The sequence below is a fragment of the Paralichthys olivaceus genome, chromosome 7 (genome assembly GCF_024713975.1).
Source record: "Paralichthys olivaceus isolate ysfri-2021 chromosome 7, ASM2471397v2, whole genome shotgun sequence".
Lineage (NCBI taxonomy): Eukaryota > Metazoa > Chordata > Actinopteri > Pleuronectiformes > Paralichthyidae > Paralichthys > Paralichthys olivaceus.
Genome location: NC_091099.1, coordinates 19,199,227 through 19,218,379, shown reverse-complemented (window position 1 = coordinate 19,218,379; position 19,153 = coordinate 19,199,227). Strand labels below are relative to the sequence as shown.

The window sequence follows — 19,153 nt, the reverse complement described above, 5'->3', positions numbered from 1 at the left end:
AATGGCTTTACAATGCAAAGTGAAGGGCCTCCTGCTTCACCAAATTTATGGTTAACTAACGGGCAAGTGAAGCCTTTGTTCTCTCGCTGTTTAGTTTCAGAGCTTCACATCTCAATGGGAGCATGGTATTCATATATTCACCCATCTAAAACTTGGATGTGTGTCTCTTCAACAGTTTTTTTGTTTTATTGGCACTTTACTAAATTTGTTTACATTGTTTTACTTTTTGGTTCATGATGCAGAATAATATGATGGAGTATTTGGGCCAATTAATGAGAAAAAATTAATATAACAAGAAAAGTCTTTATATTGCTAGAACAAAGTTGCAATACTTCTTACTAGTATACTAAAGTATACTAGTTGTAATTTTAGGTTATGGGTCAATTTAGAGGGGGGATATCAGAAGAGCAATCTGTTAAAATGAGGAATGTGGAGCATCTCGTTTAGTTATACTTTAGGTTTCACAAATATCAAAATACTAAAATAAATTTTTCACTCCACCACCACATTATCATATGTATCAGGACTTTAAGAGACTGTGTATTCCAAAGAAAGAACCACACGTACTGGTAGAAACTAAGTAAGTTTCTTCTTTTGTAAAGGAGGAAAAGTGGAAAAGTTTGGTAGGGGCTGACTCTGGTGAGTGCAGGTTTTACTTGCTGATAATTTACTAACTTTTCACTTATTCTTGCAAAATTACAACTTTTCGACTTAATATTACGAGTTTCTACTCAATTACAATTTTATTCTCTTAATAACGTTAGTATGACTTTATTCTCAAAATCTCATTTTTTTTCTCCAACATGGACCTTAAACTCCAAAGTAGAATGAAGTGCTGGCCTATGTATGTTTTTTTTCCCTGTCAAATATCTTTTTTGTCTCTTCCCACAGACTGGACGGCACTCTGGGAAAACCAGGAATGTTTCTTCCAGGTAAATACGCAGCAAACAAAACAGTCTGTGTCTGATAGACAGCCGTCACTCCTCACTCCATCTCTGTGTTTATAGCTCACACATACACAAACTGTGCCAGACTAAATAAGAGAGAGAGAGGGAGAGAGAAGTGCCTGATGTGTGTGTGTATGTCTCTGTTTGGATGTGGACATGTTTACGTGTGTGTGCTGCTTGTTTCTCTGTGCTTGCTTTTTGGAATTCACAGTGAAAATCAGTTACTAGTATTAATAAATACTATGAGTTTTGTGATTGCATTGACATTATTAATAGCCTGGTTCCAGCCCAGTGAATCAGCACCTATATTTGTTCAGTTTGAACAGGTCACGTGTTGTCTCCATTTTGCCACTTTATGATGACTAACATTTTAATTTGTCTAAACCAGAAAAACTTTTTTTCATTTTGATAAAAAGTCTAAATATCTGCAATAACAGGGGTCTAATGATGGCTGCCCTCCTCTGGATAAAGACACCACTAACCAGTTAAACCTTTGCAGTATTTTATAGGGTTAAGAATGTAATGTTACGTGGCTACATACGTACAGCTACATTTATTAATAATAGCAAGGAAACAGGTATGAGATCTGTGATTTGTTATTCACCTCTATTCATCTTCCCTTCTGCCCTTTTACCTTTGGTCCAGTTCCCAGGTTCTTAGTAAATGTTAATGGTGCTTTGCTGACTCTGGTCACTCAAATGTTTAACTAGTTGTCCGGGGGGACAAGTGAATAAATTAAGATAACAGCTCTGGAGACATGTATTGCTGTGCTGTGCAGGTATACACAAATGAAATCATCGGTGAGACCACAACTGTAGACGTTTTACTCTCAGCAAAGGAAAAGCTCAGGAGTTGTTGCATTGTCAATGCAGCTTCAGGGATACTCAGAAGTGGAAGGTCATCTTAGCTAAAGTCAGTTTACCCAACTTTTGATCACTGAAGAGGGGAGAAGAATGAAGTTTTCTGAAAATCAAGGTCACATACAGTACAGCAACTCTTTCTGACCTTTATTTATTGAGTTCATTTCAGTAGAGAACTGTAAACTACCACTGTGACCAGTGCCCACAGACTAAATGAATACATTTACTAAGTAAATGAATGTTTTAGAATTCATGAGAATGCAGGTCTCTTATGTAAATTTTTAGTTTTTACACACACTCATTGATCTGAGTTTGACGATATACACTTTTCCGCATCTATTTGTATGTCCTTGTGATTATTACCAAGAAATTCATTCTTGTGATCATGGTTTTACAGATAAATATTTGTGTACATGTTTATTGTTTGTATGTGTTGCAATAGCTTATATGATCTGTTTCCACTTTTTCATTACCCAGGAAAAGGGGAAGATAAAGAATACCCGACCGTTGGAGCACGACTGATCAGGCTAGAAGATAAGGTAGGCACACTTCTGCTGTGTGTGTTTGTGAGTGCATGTTGTAAGAGCCATAAAATGATAAAACCACCCTTGCTGTTTATCAGCAGAGGTATGTGTGTGACGACAGGCCTGTGTGTGTTTGGGTATGACTGTGCCAGCTCGTGTCTCTTGTTATCAGATTACTGCGTGTGGTGGAATCTTTTGATATGACTTTGTTGTGGCTGCGTTCAGCTCAGCCTGTGCCACCATCAGATTACGTACAGGCTCCTTTCTGTCTTCCACTTTATCATCATCCATGTTGTACTTCACTTTTACTCGTTTCTTTTTGGTTTTCTTTGACTTTTTGGGGGGCATGGTCATTTAATTCATTTTCCACGTCAGCCCTTGTTTTTTTTCCTGTCGTCCTCGCTTGGTTTGCTGGTGACAGTTCTTGGACGTTTATGTTTCCATAAGGGAATTTTAGAGCATTGGTGGCATTGGGGTGGCACAGAAAAAAAATTCCAAATGCAGTGGGGCATAGCCAAAAGGGCAACAGCTGTGTTATGGAGCCCACGAATATAACTAGGTGTGTCCTCCCTCGCAGAGGAGCGGGCCCAACGTAATGCCAGCATGATGCAGCCTCTGGTGCCAGTGTGACGCCAAGATAGACATTCCCTCAGTGGGCACGATTGTACCGGTCGAACTGGTCTGTGAATGTGTCTGCCTCCCTGCCTGTCTCAATGTCTCTCTGTGTGCAAATCATAGGGTATGAAATGTGTTTGTTAGTTTTGGTGTGTGGCTACATCTGTTGTCTGTTTGTGCGACTGGTCTCATCGTTAGAAAGCGAAATTATGTTTGTGGATTTGGAAAACGTTTTGGTTTTATGTGTTTGTCCATTCAAGCATTTGTTTTTGTTCTTTCATGAAATAATTCAAAACGGAAACCTAACCTTTATAGAGCTCAACAGCCTGCTTCTAGAAGATCTCATTCATTATCTGAATAGAGATTTTGATTATCAGCAATAAAACTATAACCATCCAAGATAGATTTACCACAAAATAGGAGATTGGGAAACAATGTTATATGCTCTAGTAGAAGCCACATGTCCATATGATATCAACTGGATTTTAAGAAAAACGTGTTTTACTACTCTACCAACAATCCTCAGGTGTATATGCTCTGATTGGCTCGCAGTTACCATTGACATGTTTCCACAACTGTGAAAAAGCATGTTGGCTACAATCAGATTCAATACAATCTGTTTTTTTTGAGGAAATGAGATGAGGAAAAGATGAAAATCACTACAAGTCAGGTCGTGCACCGTAGATAAGTGTAAGTTAGTACCAGTATGACAGACAGCACATACAGGGTTGTGGTGAGTTTTGCAGGCTGGCTAGCTAGCTAATGGTAATGCTAGCTTACATGTCCACGTAAAATTATATATCTCATGCACTGGGTTCTTCACCAACACACTGGAGAATTGGTGGAACAGGCATTTGAGGGACGCAGTGATCAAAGTCAGGAACCAAAAACTGATGTTACGAAACTACACTAAACACTGTATGAAATGGATTCAGAAGGGATCATTCGTAATGGTTTATGGTATGTGTAGTTCCATCCTCTCCATCCACCAATCCATCCACCATCTGTCCCACTTATCCTTAAAGGGTCACAGGGGACCTGGAGCCAATCTCAGCTAAAACTGGGTGAGAGGTGGGGTACATCCCGGACAGGTCGCCAGCGTATCTCAGGGCCAACATATAGAGATAAACAGTCCTTCACACTCGCATTCACACCTACGATCAATTTAGAGTTTTCAATCAAGCTAATCCCAATCTGCATGTTTTTGGACAGTTGGTGGAACTCTCAAAGAAAACCCATGCAGACACAGGGAGAACATGCAAATTCCACACAGAAAGACCCCAACCAGATTTGAACCAGGAGCCTTCTTGCTGTGAGGCGACAGTTGCGTTTCGTTCAGTCTTTTTGTGCACAATCTTGCACCTTTTTAAAGTTTTCCAATATTTTTGTGACTCCGAATCACATATCTTATGGTCACATTTCATGTCGTAGCTGCTCGGCCAGGTTCCAGTGGGCAGTCACTTTTATGCTCTACAGTCAAGTTGTTCTCACATCTTATGGCAAATGAAAAAAACCCTGTACAATAGAACAATGCATTCTGCAGCCCCAACTCAGCCGGCTCAGGATTTCCCTCACTTGGCTTTGACATTTACCTTCCCATCTCTGCGCGCTCATCAATGCTGATGTCCTCTAATGTTTGCATGCGTTGGCTGTTCTCAGAGCCCTTTGTTGCACAGAGAGGAGTAATGATCTTGAACCGGTGAACCGTGCGCCCTGAGCCTGAAGACCTCCCTCAGTGATTGAGTTCAGGCCCATTTGCTGTGGGCACATGTTGTGATCATAATCTCCTGATTGGAAACATAAATGCTCGTTCAGAAGTTTCTCCCCTCTACCTATGACTCTCCCCCTCTCTTTTTCCTGAAAGGTGGATAATGGGGAAACAAATCAGTGGAACCCTACCGATGCTGGCGGCTTTTCCCTCCCTTTACAATGTGGAACCAATCACCGTTCTCCCTAATCAGAGCAATGTTGCATGCGTTGTTGCAGCGAGCGACCTCTTAAAGAGTAGCAGAGGAGCGGCAACAGAAACCATAGCAACGGCTACAGCCGCCCATCCCTCATAATTACTGTTTCCCTCGCCTCAGCGCCCACCCCCTTTCCTCGTCTCTCCTTTCTGCTCATGTGAATTTCTTGTTTTGATGGTTGTGACGGCCCAGCACACCTGTTATGTGGGGAAAAAAGTGGGGCTTCCTTTTTCCCTCAGGCAGCAGGTGAATGAACCCTTCGACCCCTGTTGCGCGGCACATTCCCTGGTCCTCCTCCAGATGGACCTGCACCTTTTAAGCTCCACAAGCACAGATTATTGTCTGCTCTATATATGCCTGCTCCATGTTTCTGAAAGGTGGTGACTTTAATAATACACTTCATACAATAATCCTTTTTTTACTTCAACCTTCATTGTGAATTTTTTCTGATTTTGACTCCCCCAAAAAAGTTTTCCCTCCTGAAACAACATTCAACAATAAAGAATGTGGTGCAGTTACAATATAATTCCTCATCAAAACATAACACTCGTAACACTCAAGCTACATACTCGATGGTTGTAGCTTACAGATCTATAATGAGATAACATACACAAAGAATAAACTTTGTTGTCATAGTTCTTCAGAGTTCATTTGTGAGCTGCGAGTTATTAACAACAGAACCTCCGGGGCTGTCACTTTTGTTTGTCTAGCATGTCTATTTCATAACGTTGTGTAATTTACCCCAGGTTGCGTCACCTCTCACATGTCGTTCATGATAGTTAACCTAAACATGCATCGCACAAACCCTGGTGTCACGGTTGATTCACTTCTGAATGGGATCTTTCCCAATAACCCTGAGGAATGATTCATCAACTCTTGTGCCCTGATGTTTGTGTGTTTTTGGGTTTGTGTGCGCATGAGTGTTCCCATGCCTTTTGCAGTACTCACTCTTGGTTGGCCTCCAGTATTAAGTTTTTTCTTCTCCCACTTTTTACCCCAGCACATGACATCGACCACTCTCACTGCTCCTCATGCTGCAGCCGAGCGAGGGACATAGAATCATCTTCTTGTCCAACTATTGTCTGCACGTCACTTGTAGATGAATTTATCCTCAGCGGGCTGAAGAAGGCTCAGGCATTGTGTGTCCTGTACAGGGTCAGACAGTGATTTATCACACACAGACAAAGACACATAGGTCTACTCTCACACACACATGAGCGTGGAGTTGATTAATCACCGATGTGTCTAACCCCACACTCTTAAGATTGAATTCTCCAGGAGCGACTTGGAAACGAAGATGGATGGCACTGCGTGACAGTGTGTTATCTTTCTGTCAGACACACTCAGTGAAAAATACCCGAAAGACAGGCTCAGACAGTGGCCAGTGTCTGAGGGCTACAGCGTGGCCTTTCAGCGAGGAGCTTGCTGCATGTTTTCTGATGAAGTCAGCCCCCTGCTTGTGGTAAATCTCTCTGAGTTTTTTTCTCTCATAGCAATAGACAGAAGAGGCAATTACATTAATATGCTTTCACTTGGTCGGTCTGAAAACGAGCTTATGCTTTTTTCAAGACAGATAGAATTTTTTTAGAGATATGTGCAGTTTTGTGCAGTCCAGAGGAAATGGCAACTTTTATTTATGTACTAAGATCAATCTGTTTTCTTCAAAGTTGAAAGGTTTTCAAATGGTTTAAAAAACGAAGGAATTCTTTGATTGTCCAATTTGGTATTTTATGACATAAGATAATTAAGTTATGAGTTTAAATCAATATAGACTAATATATGATTGAATCATTTATAAAATAAGTATTTTACTCATACTTTACTCATTTAAATACATTTGAAAATATTTTATTGAAGACTACAATTTAATCAATTTACTTTAGGTTAAGCATCAGGGGTGCAATTTTTGAAAGTGTTAAAAGTTATTTCAACGTGGTGTCGTCATTTTTGTAGTATTCAGTTACTTGTAAATTGCAGAAGTTTGGCGGGTGTAAAACCATCAGCTGTGTAGTGTGGAAAACATCGTCTCATGTGCGCTGCAGACTAGCACAGACACGTCTCTGCTCAGCACATCATTATTTTTGTTGACATCAGTACACCACATGGACCATACATCACACTCACTGTGTGGTTTACTTCACTCTGCTATATTAGGGCAAGTACACTGTGCAGCGTATATGTCATGGTTATATCATGTGCATTAGCACCAGGCGTACACAGAAGAATGCCATGCTCTGACCTTAATAGCATCTCAATTAGGTAAGTATGCTGTAAATTACAGCAAGGCCAAATACTGGGAATACTTGAGGGCCGAGACAGAGTGTTGTGTTTGTTAGGAGTCCATCTGTAAGGCATTACGGGCCCCTCGTCTCTAAAAGCATGGCTTTGAGGGGGGCAGTAGTGTGTGTGTGTGTGTGTGTCTGTGTGTGTGTGTGTGTGTTTTAAGACTGGTCCAATCCAGCCAGACCCAGTGTAGGGCTTTAGAGATAAGGGCCTACATGCACATATATTTGTATATTAGACTGTACACAAAAATCTAAGTGGATATCCTCACACAAATAAATATACACAGACACACACACAGACACACACACTGTCCATTCAGCAGACCCACAGTTCAGCTCTCAGCAGAGCTTCAGAAAACAGGAACAGCTTCATTATCTCTGCAGGATGAGTCGTAGACTGAACAGCTGGGGGTGAGAGCAGAGGAGTCAAATACTTTTCAAGCTGTAAACCTATGAATGATTTGTTGTGTGCACAAAAATAATCAAGAACAGGGTTTCTGTGGGTCTTTTAAAAAAGCCTTAAAATGTTGAAAATCTAAAGAAATCTGGATTTTAGGCCTTAAAATAAGAATTTGACAATTAAATTGGTTAATTTACATAAGGTCTATTTTATAAATTTACATTTACTTCAGTCTGTCTTGACCATCATGACTTCATAAAAAAAAAAACTTTCAGAATGGTAAAACTGTTCATATTTACATTACTTTCATCTAATAATAGAAAAGTTTTGTCCTTACCATGTAAACATTTCTGTATGTTCACTTTCAATTGAATGTTCATGTCGATTTTGAATTAATTAACTAACTTTGCAAAAAGTCGAGCTTGTGGGATAACATTCTTCATATTTAATTTCCCTGCGAAGGATGTGAAATAATTTAATTGCCCTCATAATGGTCTTAAAAAGTTGTAATATTAAATAAATAAACAAACCCTAAATATATATTGTGTATCCAGTCATGTTTCCCTCAGTTTTAGATATTGGGCTGGGCTCACATCAGTGGAACACATAATCCTTTTTTAGAGCTCAGGGTTTTGTCCGTGGCTATAATTGTGATGTTAATTTCACTACATAAAGTTCTAGTTTTACACTTACTATAAAATGTATGCAGAAAAGTCAAAGAATAGAAGAAATAATTTAATTTGAAACCAAAATGATCTCATTATAAGCTAAACATTATGTTATTAACTACATGCAGAGATATAAAAGGGTTTTTTTGGAGACTAAAAAGATTATTTAGAGCACAGTGACTTTCTGACTATACTATGTCATGTTCACTTGAAATCTTTGGAGAACAGCTGTTTTTCAGGATATTTTCAAGTATATAAAGTTATAATAGTTTTCTACAGAACATATTCATGTCTACCAATGTAGGCCGATTTGTGATTTCTGTATAAAAAAACCAATGAGGAAGTTTAACTACCCACTATTTTTACGATAACAGGATCTGTATTTTTCTCTTTAAGTTTCAGACTTACCTTTCATGTGGATGTCGAGTTGAGTGAATTGCAAATCTTTTATTTAGGAACAAAGGATTAGAGCATGAAAAATCCCTCATAAATGTGCCCCACTTTGATATTTAGATAAGACAAAAGTTATTTATTCTTGTTATCATTTTGATATTATTCCATCATAAATGGAAAAATGTATCACATTTGTTCCCTGTAAATTTGAGGTCACACTGTAAACTTGCTCACCCTTCTCGTCCTTCCTCTCCTCTGGGTCATCGCTGTTGCTCTATTCATTCGTCCACTTCTCCGCATGTTCCTCCGCTCTTTCCATTTCCCTCTGTAATTAGAGTGACCCACTGTCTGTCCTTTTCATGCCCCTCTGAGAGAAAGGGTGAGTTTGCTGCCATCCCACCTCCCCTGTCCATCAGTCTCCAGCTCCTCTTACACCACCTGTTCAAGGTGGCAGTTTTAAAGGTACAAACACAGAATAAGGCGACATTGTTGTTTCACCTCTGAGGTGCTCAAAATTAATGTGTTTGTACAAGGGAGATAGGACGCAGACACCCATTATATTCCATGTCTTACCTCTGATTCTGGAACGCTGATGTGTGTTATTTAAACGTTTGTGGGGGGTGGCAGTGCTGTGTGCCGACTTGATTGGTTCAGTGTTAACAAGTAAAGCAGCATTTCGAGGGGCGCTCTTAACGGCTGTGTAGCATGAATGAAAAGCAGTTCAGTTTTCTTGTTGTCTGTCCCCCTCTTTTTCTGTTCTCCAGTACAGACACCAGTTTGTCTCTCTCTGAACTCCCCTTTGCTCCTATTCCCAGCACCTCTCTGCCCTACGAGCACCCTGTGTGTTGTTGTGCTGTGTTTTGATATATGTGTGTATTTGGCTGCAGTGTGCTCAGCGGGGAGCCGGACTGACCGGGCCGGTCTAAACAAAGAGAGGAAACTTGGCAAAGGAAGCGCACGCGCATGCATGAGCTCGTTCACACTCACACACACACATGCACACAAATCCTGGAACACAGAGCGTCAGAGCAGCAGCCTGCTCCTAAATGCCCCATGCTGCAGACAAGCCCAGACAGAATCTCCCTGCATGTCTGGACATGACCTGCAGTAACTTTTCTTTTTTTTAATTAAATCTAGGTCTCTGAAATCGTCTCCCTGCCGCAGGGAGGTCAGAAGTCATCGTCCTCTTTTTATCTCAAAATGCTGCATGCACTATTTAAACACAATGAAATCCAATGATGATTTTGAGGTAATCTTAAGTTTCAGTATTGAGTTCACTTATTTTCTCTTTTTAAATAATAATGGTTTAAATTACTGATGACAAAAATTGCCATGTAATTTCTTTTCAGTAACTGACTATATTTCAAAGTAATCTGACCCATCTCTGATCACAGCACTCATCTGAAGATGCAAGGCTTTCAGTATTTTGCCAGAAAAGATTTCAGTAAAGAGAGAATTCATTCTGTGATGAAAATTCAGCCTCATTCATGTCACTGAGATGACTGTGCTGCTGCAGCAGAGCCTCAGACTGTAAGACTCCAGCTCATTGAACCAAAAACCTTGCTGAAGTTTTGCTACTGCAGTGCAACATAAATATTATCTGTTGTGTTGGCCAGTTGAATAGTAGCTCCTTAAGGCAATGGAAAAATGACAGTCACAGTGAAAACTTCCCAGAGTTGTAAAAGTCTTTCACACAGAATCATGAATGGCTGTGCAGTGTCTGATAAACCCCTGAAACTCCAATAATACATTTCATCCTCTAACTTGACACAACATGCTCGCACCGACACTAGCCTGTGTGTTTTCCTATTTTTGCCCTCAGGCCCGCTCCATCAACCTTCCTTTGACTCACTGCTGCACCAAGCTGAACTGGTCTTTCTCACTTCGACACTTCCTGCCGCTGATGTGGTATCTTTTATAGCGTTGTGAACTTGATAGCATGCGACGAGTGGTGTGCTGCCGTGAGTTAGATAACGCACCATGAGCAGCGTGCTGTTTGTAGTGAGGCCCGGCAGTAAATCCTGTTTTGACCGTGCGCTGGGGATGCAGCCTCTGGCAGCTCCCAGACGGTCTCTGGCTCTGGTTCCCTTCTCTTAGCGCCACTCTCTAATTTCAGAGCCGGGACCCTGCCTTACTACTGTGTCTTTACCGCATTCCCACAAACCAGAGACGGACAGTCTGCCTGCAAGTCTGGCTGCTTGCTCTCCATCTCACTGTCTCTCTCCTTTTCTATCTCTCTGCTTTTGTGTCTGTCTATCACCCTTTAGCTCTTGCTCCCTGTTGTTTTTTTTTATTTTGCCCGCTGTTACAAACTGTCTTTTTCTGTGGCCTCCTGGTCTCTCATTCCCAGAGCTTGCCCCTTCGCCATCCTCTGTCTCTGTCTGGTTCTGTGCCTTCAGGATTATAGGTCTGCAGTCTCACTCGCAGCATCTAAATCATGTTCTACACTGCCACTGTCTCTTGTCAGCTCCTCCCTTCTTCTAGTCTCTCCCTGCATCACTCAAGTGCCCATGTGGGCTTGCTTTTTGGCTCCACGTACCCATACTACATTTCCATTTTAATTGCCCAAGTTTTGCAGGGCCCTGGGATACATTTTTTGCACATATTTTAATATCTTGGCCAAATGCCCCACCAACTTCTAGTTGGGCTTGACCACTTATAAACTGCTACATGGACCAGTTCATTATCAGCAGGGAGGTGTGAGCTTACTTAAAAAGGTTATGAAGGGGTCAAGGTACAGTTCATGAAACAGAGGTCTGTGTTTTATTGGGACCTGCAGTTCCACTAATACATGGTGCTAAGTAGCCCTGGTGCCACCCTACTTTTGAGAGCTATTAAATCAGTCTACTACTGGAACAGTAAACCAGATGTACATAATGACAAACTGTGTAAATTACTCCAGAGAAAGTGAGTGTAAATGTCACTGCTGTTAAGTCAAGCGAGTACCTGGGGAACATATAATGGGCAATATGTGCTTATGTATAATACTGTAAGTATGTCTGTACTCTGTGTGTTTTTAATACTGTCATAAACCTTCGGTTGGGGGTCATACCCCAAGTTTTGCTGAGCACTGATAAAAATGTGTCTATAAAAATGCAAAGACAGATTTTAGTTTATAATCAGTTATTGTCATTGCTAAGTTAAGATAGTATTTTATTTATGCAAAAGTCTTGTTTGGCTACTTGTTTTAAGACAACGTTAAACAGTGCTGCAGATTTGACATTTTTAAGTATGATAGGGATTCGAAGAAATCAAGGGATATCAATACCAAAATCAAAGGCAACATGACCAATACATGTTGCAAACTTTTACTAAAAACTAATGTCAACCTAATGGTGACACTTAAAGAAAAGTCACAGAATCACCACAATTTGTAGGCTTCATCCTCAGGAGGCATGAATGTCAATCCATCCAATAGTTGCTGAGATATTTCAGTCTGAGCTGGGATGTTGGACCGACCAACACAGTGACATTACCACCCAATTATACGGGAGCAGACTGAAAAAATGACATGTTACATTTTATTATTGAAGCTGGATGTTGTGCCATAGCAGTGCCTCAGGTTCACGGAATGACTTTAACTAGCTGTTGCTAATGCAGGCGTGTTTATGACTATGTAAGGAGTTGACTGGGCCACTTGTGGTTCAGATATTGGCCTTATGGTACTATGTGCCCAGACACATCCCTCAGGCAAAAGTGGTGTTGGTAGTGCCCTTTGTAAACTGATGTGTATGTGTACGTGCATGCCAATGTGTTTTCCCGACTTGCTCCATCGACTCTGCGCCAAGTCTCCTGTCGTCTACCACTTTGCTTTAATGGTGTCTGTTTCTTTTGCAAAAACCATTTAACAAGCTTGTCCGTATTCCATAGTGAGTTCCCTTTTCTTGGTAAATGACTAATGATTTTATGAAAGTGTAATGGAGGGTGGTGTTTTTCTATGACTCTGGGCCCTGTGTTTCCCAGTAGAACAATTAAAGTGGCACACCTTTCAATTGTGTGTAATTAAGTTTGTAGTACACACAGGATGCGGGCCTCGCCTAGTCTTGTTCCATACAATGGATAAAATCAGGAAGCTGTTATTTGAGGCTGAATCAGGGAATGAGTCTGTGAATGGGAACAACATATATACAACGCTTTAAATGGGACAGCCTCAACTGATAGTTCAGCCTCAGGTGGCGAAGTCTATCCTGGATTCAATGTTGTCAGACAAACAGTTTTAGTGCCTTTGATGGCATCTTACAGCTATAAAATGAAAATCTCAGATACTATTGGCAGTTGTGGCTCAGCAGAGAGGGTCATCCACCAACCAGAAGATAACTGGTTTGATCCCCAGATCCAGTCCACGTGCCAAAGTGTCCTCAAATTGCCCCTTGTGGCTGTAAATATCTTATCATTCATTGCACAGTCCTCTTCTAGATTTACTTGTATCTGTAAACCTACTTGGCAATAAATCCCAATTCTGATTGTGGCTGTGCCGACAGTGTTTAAATAGTGTGTGTTAGAAAAATCTCTGTGTATAGAGATGCAGTATGAATGTGTGAGAGAACGGGTTAATGCGACTTGAACTGTAAAGTGCTTTGAGTGGTGAAGCGCTATATAAATACAGTCCATCACTATCAAAGAAAATAGAAAAGCATGTTTTGTAATCCTATTTACTACGACAAAGGAGAGTTTGTTTGCAACCCTCTCTGTTTGTTGGTTGGTTGGTTTGTCAGCAAGATTCAGAAGAAACTACTGAACAGATTTCCACAAGGGCCAAGTTAGAACCAATTGAATTTTGGGCAGATCCAGGATTTTATAACCACTTTCTTTAACATTGCCAGACAAATCATTTTATCCTATCCAGTGGATTTAAATGTGGCTTTATAAGGTTGTTGTGTGGCCTTTGGTGGAGGCATTTGCTCTACTGAGTGCCATTCTAGTTAAATAATAAACTACAGATGTAATTCAGACAAAAGTTGCAGTTGGTAGAAAGCACCAGAAGCTCCATCAATGAGGATGAGGTAATACCTATTGTCTGCAGTGGTGGAGGAGGGTGACTGCTGCCCTGACTGGTTCAGAGTGAGATACAGATTACTTCCAGGAATCTGCGACATGGGTCAAGTGGCAAAAAAAAGGGACAACACTGACAGTGTTGCTGACTGATAGGATGTTGCAGTGATGGTAGAGAGAGTAGAGACATCATGGTAGTCACAAGAGAGTTATGTTCTGCAAGCATTGCTCAATATAAACAGAATGATCATGTCATGTGGGAACAAATAACATTACGAAACTATACACTGGTGCTGCATTTCCAGTTCTGCTTTGTTGAAGTCTGTTATCACTCAATTGTTGTGGAATCGTCACCTCAGGGTTATATTATCATGTTAGAAGTAAAAAGATTGAACTGTGTGAAGGAACTTTTACGAGCTCATACTTCAACATATAAACAATGAGGCAAATACTATGTGCAAACAACAGGAGAGCGTAACACATCCGTTTACTTTCATGTCACTGGTACTTGAGAACCGAGACGCACGCAGAGATAGTGACATAGTGGCAGATAGGGAGAGAGCTAGACGCAGACATTAGTCTGGAGATCTTGATACTGTATGTCTCCTCCATGACATACTGCTCAGGAAGAGGGAGGCCAGGAGTGTCTGAGCTGAAGTCGGCCTGATAAGCGAGGCAGATAACGGGTTGAAGTAAACCCCAGACGGAGATGAGGACGAAACAGGACGAGCTGACTGAGATACGTCTCTCCCTACATATGCGAGGAGGAGTTTTTAAAAAGAGTCCAGAGAAGACTGGACCAATGTCAGAGTGATAAGGAATAGATACAATTCTGACGTATCTTATGTTCTCACAAATACTGGCCAGAGAGTGTGATCAAGTAGTTGTATTAACCATTCAGAATACGAGTTGCTAGAAAAATCACTTAAAGTACAGAGTTGGACGGTAACATGGTTTATATTTCTGTTTTATCTGACATGTTTGTCCAGAAATTTAAGGCTGCTTTTCATGGAGCTCTTCGATGTCAAGATGTCAAATCACTTGTTTCTGTGGGATCAGCAGTGCTCACATTCACACACACATTCACACACACACCCACACACACATGCATGTCTCTCTATAGTTGTGAGGACACTCATTGACATAATGCATTCCCTAAACCTAAGTAGGCCCACACAGGTTTTCGCAGAGTCCTTATGAGGACTTTGCATTGACTTCCGTTCATTGTGAACAGCTGAACCAAAACCTTATCCCTAACCTTAACCATGACCAATTGTGCCTAACCCTAACCTTAACCTAAACACACTCCTCGTCTGGATCCCTAACCTTAACCTGAACTCGGTTTGCCTGGTCCTGGCAAGCTCAGTGTTTATGCTGGACGAAAATATAAACTGCACACACACACACACACACACACACACACACACACTCACCGATACACACATCAAGTGTACACACAGGCAGCTTGAGGTGAGAAATGAACATCCAAAGGTCACTGTCTGCCAAAGGGTCATTCCCACCAGTCCACCACTGGCCAAACAGCCTGTGTCTGTGGGTCAAAGGTCATCTCAGCAGGCCTGGTCATTAGTGCACAATGGAGCTCATTCTGGCCGTCTGTGCCACTGTGTGTCTTGTCTTGTCAGTTTGTCTCGGCTGACAGGAGGTTTTCCATGGATGGAGAGAGAGGTGAAGAGCTAAGCAACAAGAGTTTCTTCCAGAGGGAAGAGGGTGAGAAAAGCACTTGAGGCCTCAGTGTGCGTGTGTGTGTGTGTGTTTGTGTGTGCGTTCACGAGCATCTGAGTGTCTGTGTTATGTGCAAATATGGATGGATGGATTATTTATTGATCCTGAGGGAGATCTAGGAGATGTTTGCGTGCGTTCACTACTGAATTTTTCAGGAAGGCAAGCGAGGAGTATTTGTGCATGTGGCTATTTTTGACTTCCTCTGTGTGTGTTGGGAGCTCCCCTTCTTGGCTCACTCAGCACCTTGACATTGGCACTGGGCCTCAGTGGAGATCTGCTGCCTCAGCTGGATCACTCTCCTCCCTTTTCCCCTGACCACCCCCCCTCCATCACTCACTCCCCAACTGCTGCTCGACTCCCACCTCCTCCCCAGGCCCTTCCAGCTGCCCTTCACCAGGGGAGAAGAGCTTAAATCACTCCCTTCTCTCTGGAAGGATTTCCTTACCCCCCCCCCCCCCCCCGTCACTCAGTCCCTCCCTCTCTGATAGTGTCAAGGAGTTGGGGGGATGGGCTGTGATTGTTCACTTGGACTACTGTGGGAATGTAGGTGCCATGGGTGTGTGCGTGCTTCGAGAGCCCCTCCCTGGGCTCGACGAGCTGGCCCCGTGTCTGTCATCAGGCTGTGCTGTCATTGCTGTGACAGCACGCTGTGGCAGATGGCTGCCGAAATATCAAAACAATCTCTTCTTAACTCTCATGCAACTGAGGGTTTAGTCGGGGCTAATTAGGTTCTAGTGTTTATTTATTAGTGGTGCGCTGATTATCTTCATAAACAAAATTCGTTAACCAAAGCAACTCTGAGCTTTGAGAGGCTAGAATAGTCAATGTAAAAGATTTAAAGGAATAATTACCTCTGTTATTTGGGTAATGTTTTTATCAGTGTTTGTTTGTTTGTTTGTTTGTCTGTTATTTAGCAGCATAACCCAAAATGACTTGATCAGATTACCACAAAACTTGGTGGAAGGACGTGGTATCGTTGAGGGAAGAGAAGAGAACTGATATATCTATAATTGTGGGCAATGTGATGTGGCTTGATTGAATTTAAGTGCACTGTTGGGCTGCTCTTTCATACTTTTTCAGACTCTGCAATAGAGTTGCCCTGCAAGGGTTCATTTTTGTAAACCTGCACCTGCAAAGTTCTTTACTGGACCCGACTATAGTCACCTACTATTATGTCAAAGTCTGGACCCGTCAGCATATGACCCACAATGTGGCCTGTCACCCATAATTAAACCCACATGCTATATACACAGTCACTCACATGAAATGGGTTATGTCCTCCTTGCCCTTCTGTTTTTGTTGTGTTTTTGGAAAAGTAAGTTGTTGTTGCAGCACCTGCATGCTCCTGCAGCTGTCAATGTGTTTCCTCAGCGACAGTGTGTGGTCTATCAAAAGGTTATACTAGTTGCCACTTTTTACAAGTAGCAAAGCCACTGAGAATGTTGATTTCCATATCAAATATATGACACAATCATTTCAATATCTAATTCCTCCAGGACAAAAAGACAATAATATGTAAGTTCTCACTCGCTGACGGCCACATTTATTACATTTTTACCCATGCTCTTACGTGTTAAATAATATAAATATATTTTTTTATCTGTTACACAACTTTTCTGCAGGTAACCTGTTGGATGAAAAGATTCTGGATTCATTCTAAAAGATAATCTGTAAAATATACAAATTGTGAATTTGTACTGTTACCAAATAAAATATCACCCATTTAATTCAAATGATTCTTGCTCTAACTAAAACTGAATATAAGCAAAATATATGTTGTGGAAACTGAGTGGGCTGTCCCTTTAAATTAGTGTGACGAGGAACTATTTTCTGGTGGATTTGATAATGACAGCCTTCACAGTCCCTGTCGTCTTTATCTCTTCAGGCCCAACAATGACAGATGGTATATGTTACAAGCCATCATGTTGTCGTGCAAGATAAGTCCTCCTTCACTGTAAACACAATGCACAGCAGGTGTGTCACACCACCACACAACTTTGTTTTGCATGCGTTTCTCTGGACCCACCCCCTTTAAGGCTGTCTCTATATCTGTCTCCTCCTCTGCCTTGTCTCATCTTGTTGTTTTTTTCCTTTCATTTTATTTCCTTTCTTTTTTCTTTCCTACTTTTGTTCTGTCTTTCTTCTTTCATTTCCCCCCCTCCCGTTCCTTCTCTTCTCTTAGCCGTTGAGGTTAACCACCACTTGTATTACACTGCATTACAACTCATCAACAATATGCCGGGCAGAAAGAAAAACAACCCACACTTGTTGTCCTCTCGCTGCCTTTTTCTCCCTCTGTCTTTTCTCTCTTTAGCTAAATCAAGGGCCAAAAACGGTGAATTGCCTCGAAACCCAATATGGACTCCACCCTGGAGATTACACGGTCAGCTCAGCCAGCCTGCACTAGAATAACAGCCTGGCCTGCTCTCACTGTCCCCTGCCCAGTGTGTGATTGTGTGCACAGGAATTTGTGGATATCTTCTTATCAATCTCACAACATGTGTGTGTGTGCAAGTGTGCATGCAGGGATACATGCATTTGACTATACTTATACATGTAAATCAAAGATGTTTTTCTGTGCAGGTTTCTGTTTGTACTTGTGAGCTTCCTCATCACGTGGGCGTTGGCTAACCTCCGAGTTTCAGGAAAGAATCACTCATTGTCAGCTGTTGGACAGGAATGTGTTGTAGTACAACTGCACAAAGCTTTTGTCTTGATGTCTGTCACACCTACACTTCAGACCATTTCACACCTGCCAACAACAAGCACATCACTCTGCAGACACATGTCTGACTTTGACTGATTTGCATTTTTATTTCCTGTGTTAAATTACTTTGTAAATGTATATATTTTCTATAAGTTGCAGGGAATCTGCTGTGATGGCTAATTATTCACTGGATTTCTAGATTATGTCACAGTGACCTACATACCACTTTAAACTAAACTGCATGCATAACAACTATATATATATTTATGATTTATCAAGAAAGGATAGTTTCTTTTAAATAAAGTCTATTCATTGCAATGGATTCTGTTGTCACAGTATCCAGCACCCATTCATGTTTTGACACTGTTTAAAATAAAAATAGAAATAAAATCAAAATGTCAGCAAGTTCTTTAGATAATAGGATCAATTCTAAAAGTTCAACTGTGTAATGCAGCTTCTAGAATCGAATAAATAACAGTGACCATGGCCAAGAATGTACTTATGATGACATTCCTCTGTATATTTATTTTATTCTTATATATTTTGTGGAATATATACAAAAACAAAATGCATGATAAAGTATGAACATGTATCTGTAAGTATTTACCTTACACTTTCTATATCCATGCTTTACCAGCATTCACAAATCATATCAATAGTAATCTGTCCATGGTGGTTGAACTCATTTTTTCCAGCTGTATCAAGCCTGAACTAGAAGTCAGAATTTGACAATGCACGACCAATCAATAAATTGTATGTCTAGGCTTCCAGCAAATATGGTTAAAAGGGGGGAGATAGGCTATTTTGATTTGGGTTTGTGAGATTATACTACCCATAGTTTAGAAAGCTGGATCCAATCTGAGGCCAGTCAGATCCTGTGGTGATCGAGGCTTTGCTAATGCTAGGTCTGCAGGTTTGCAGCGCCTGAGTCAGGCCTACAACTGGGGCAGAGTGGCTGATTGTTTCCAGCCATGGTGGAGGTAATGAGGGGGTGGTGGTCATTGTGATACACGCAAACACACAAATACACACACACACAGGCTGACCTATAAGTG

The 19,153-nt window shown here is 41.2% G+C and overlaps 1 protein-coding gene across 3 annotated transcripts in view; it reads left to right on the top strand.

Annotated features, from left to right (window-relative positions):
• Nucleotides 1–19,153, top strand: part of kcnq1.2 (potassium voltage-gated channel, KQT-like subfamily, member 1.2) — a 188,104-nt gene that overhangs the window by 112,462 nt on the left and 56,489 nt on the right. For all 3 annotated transcript variants that reach the window (XM_069529029.1, XM_020079206.2, XM_069529028.1), the window contains 2 exons: nucleotides 892–932; nucleotides 2,285–2,346. In XM_069529029.1, coding sequence (XP_069385130.1) covers nucleotides 892–932; nucleotides 2,285–2,346 — 103 coding nt within the window. The remainder of the gene's footprint in view (nucleotides 1–891; nucleotides 933–2,284; nucleotides 2,347–19,153) is intronic.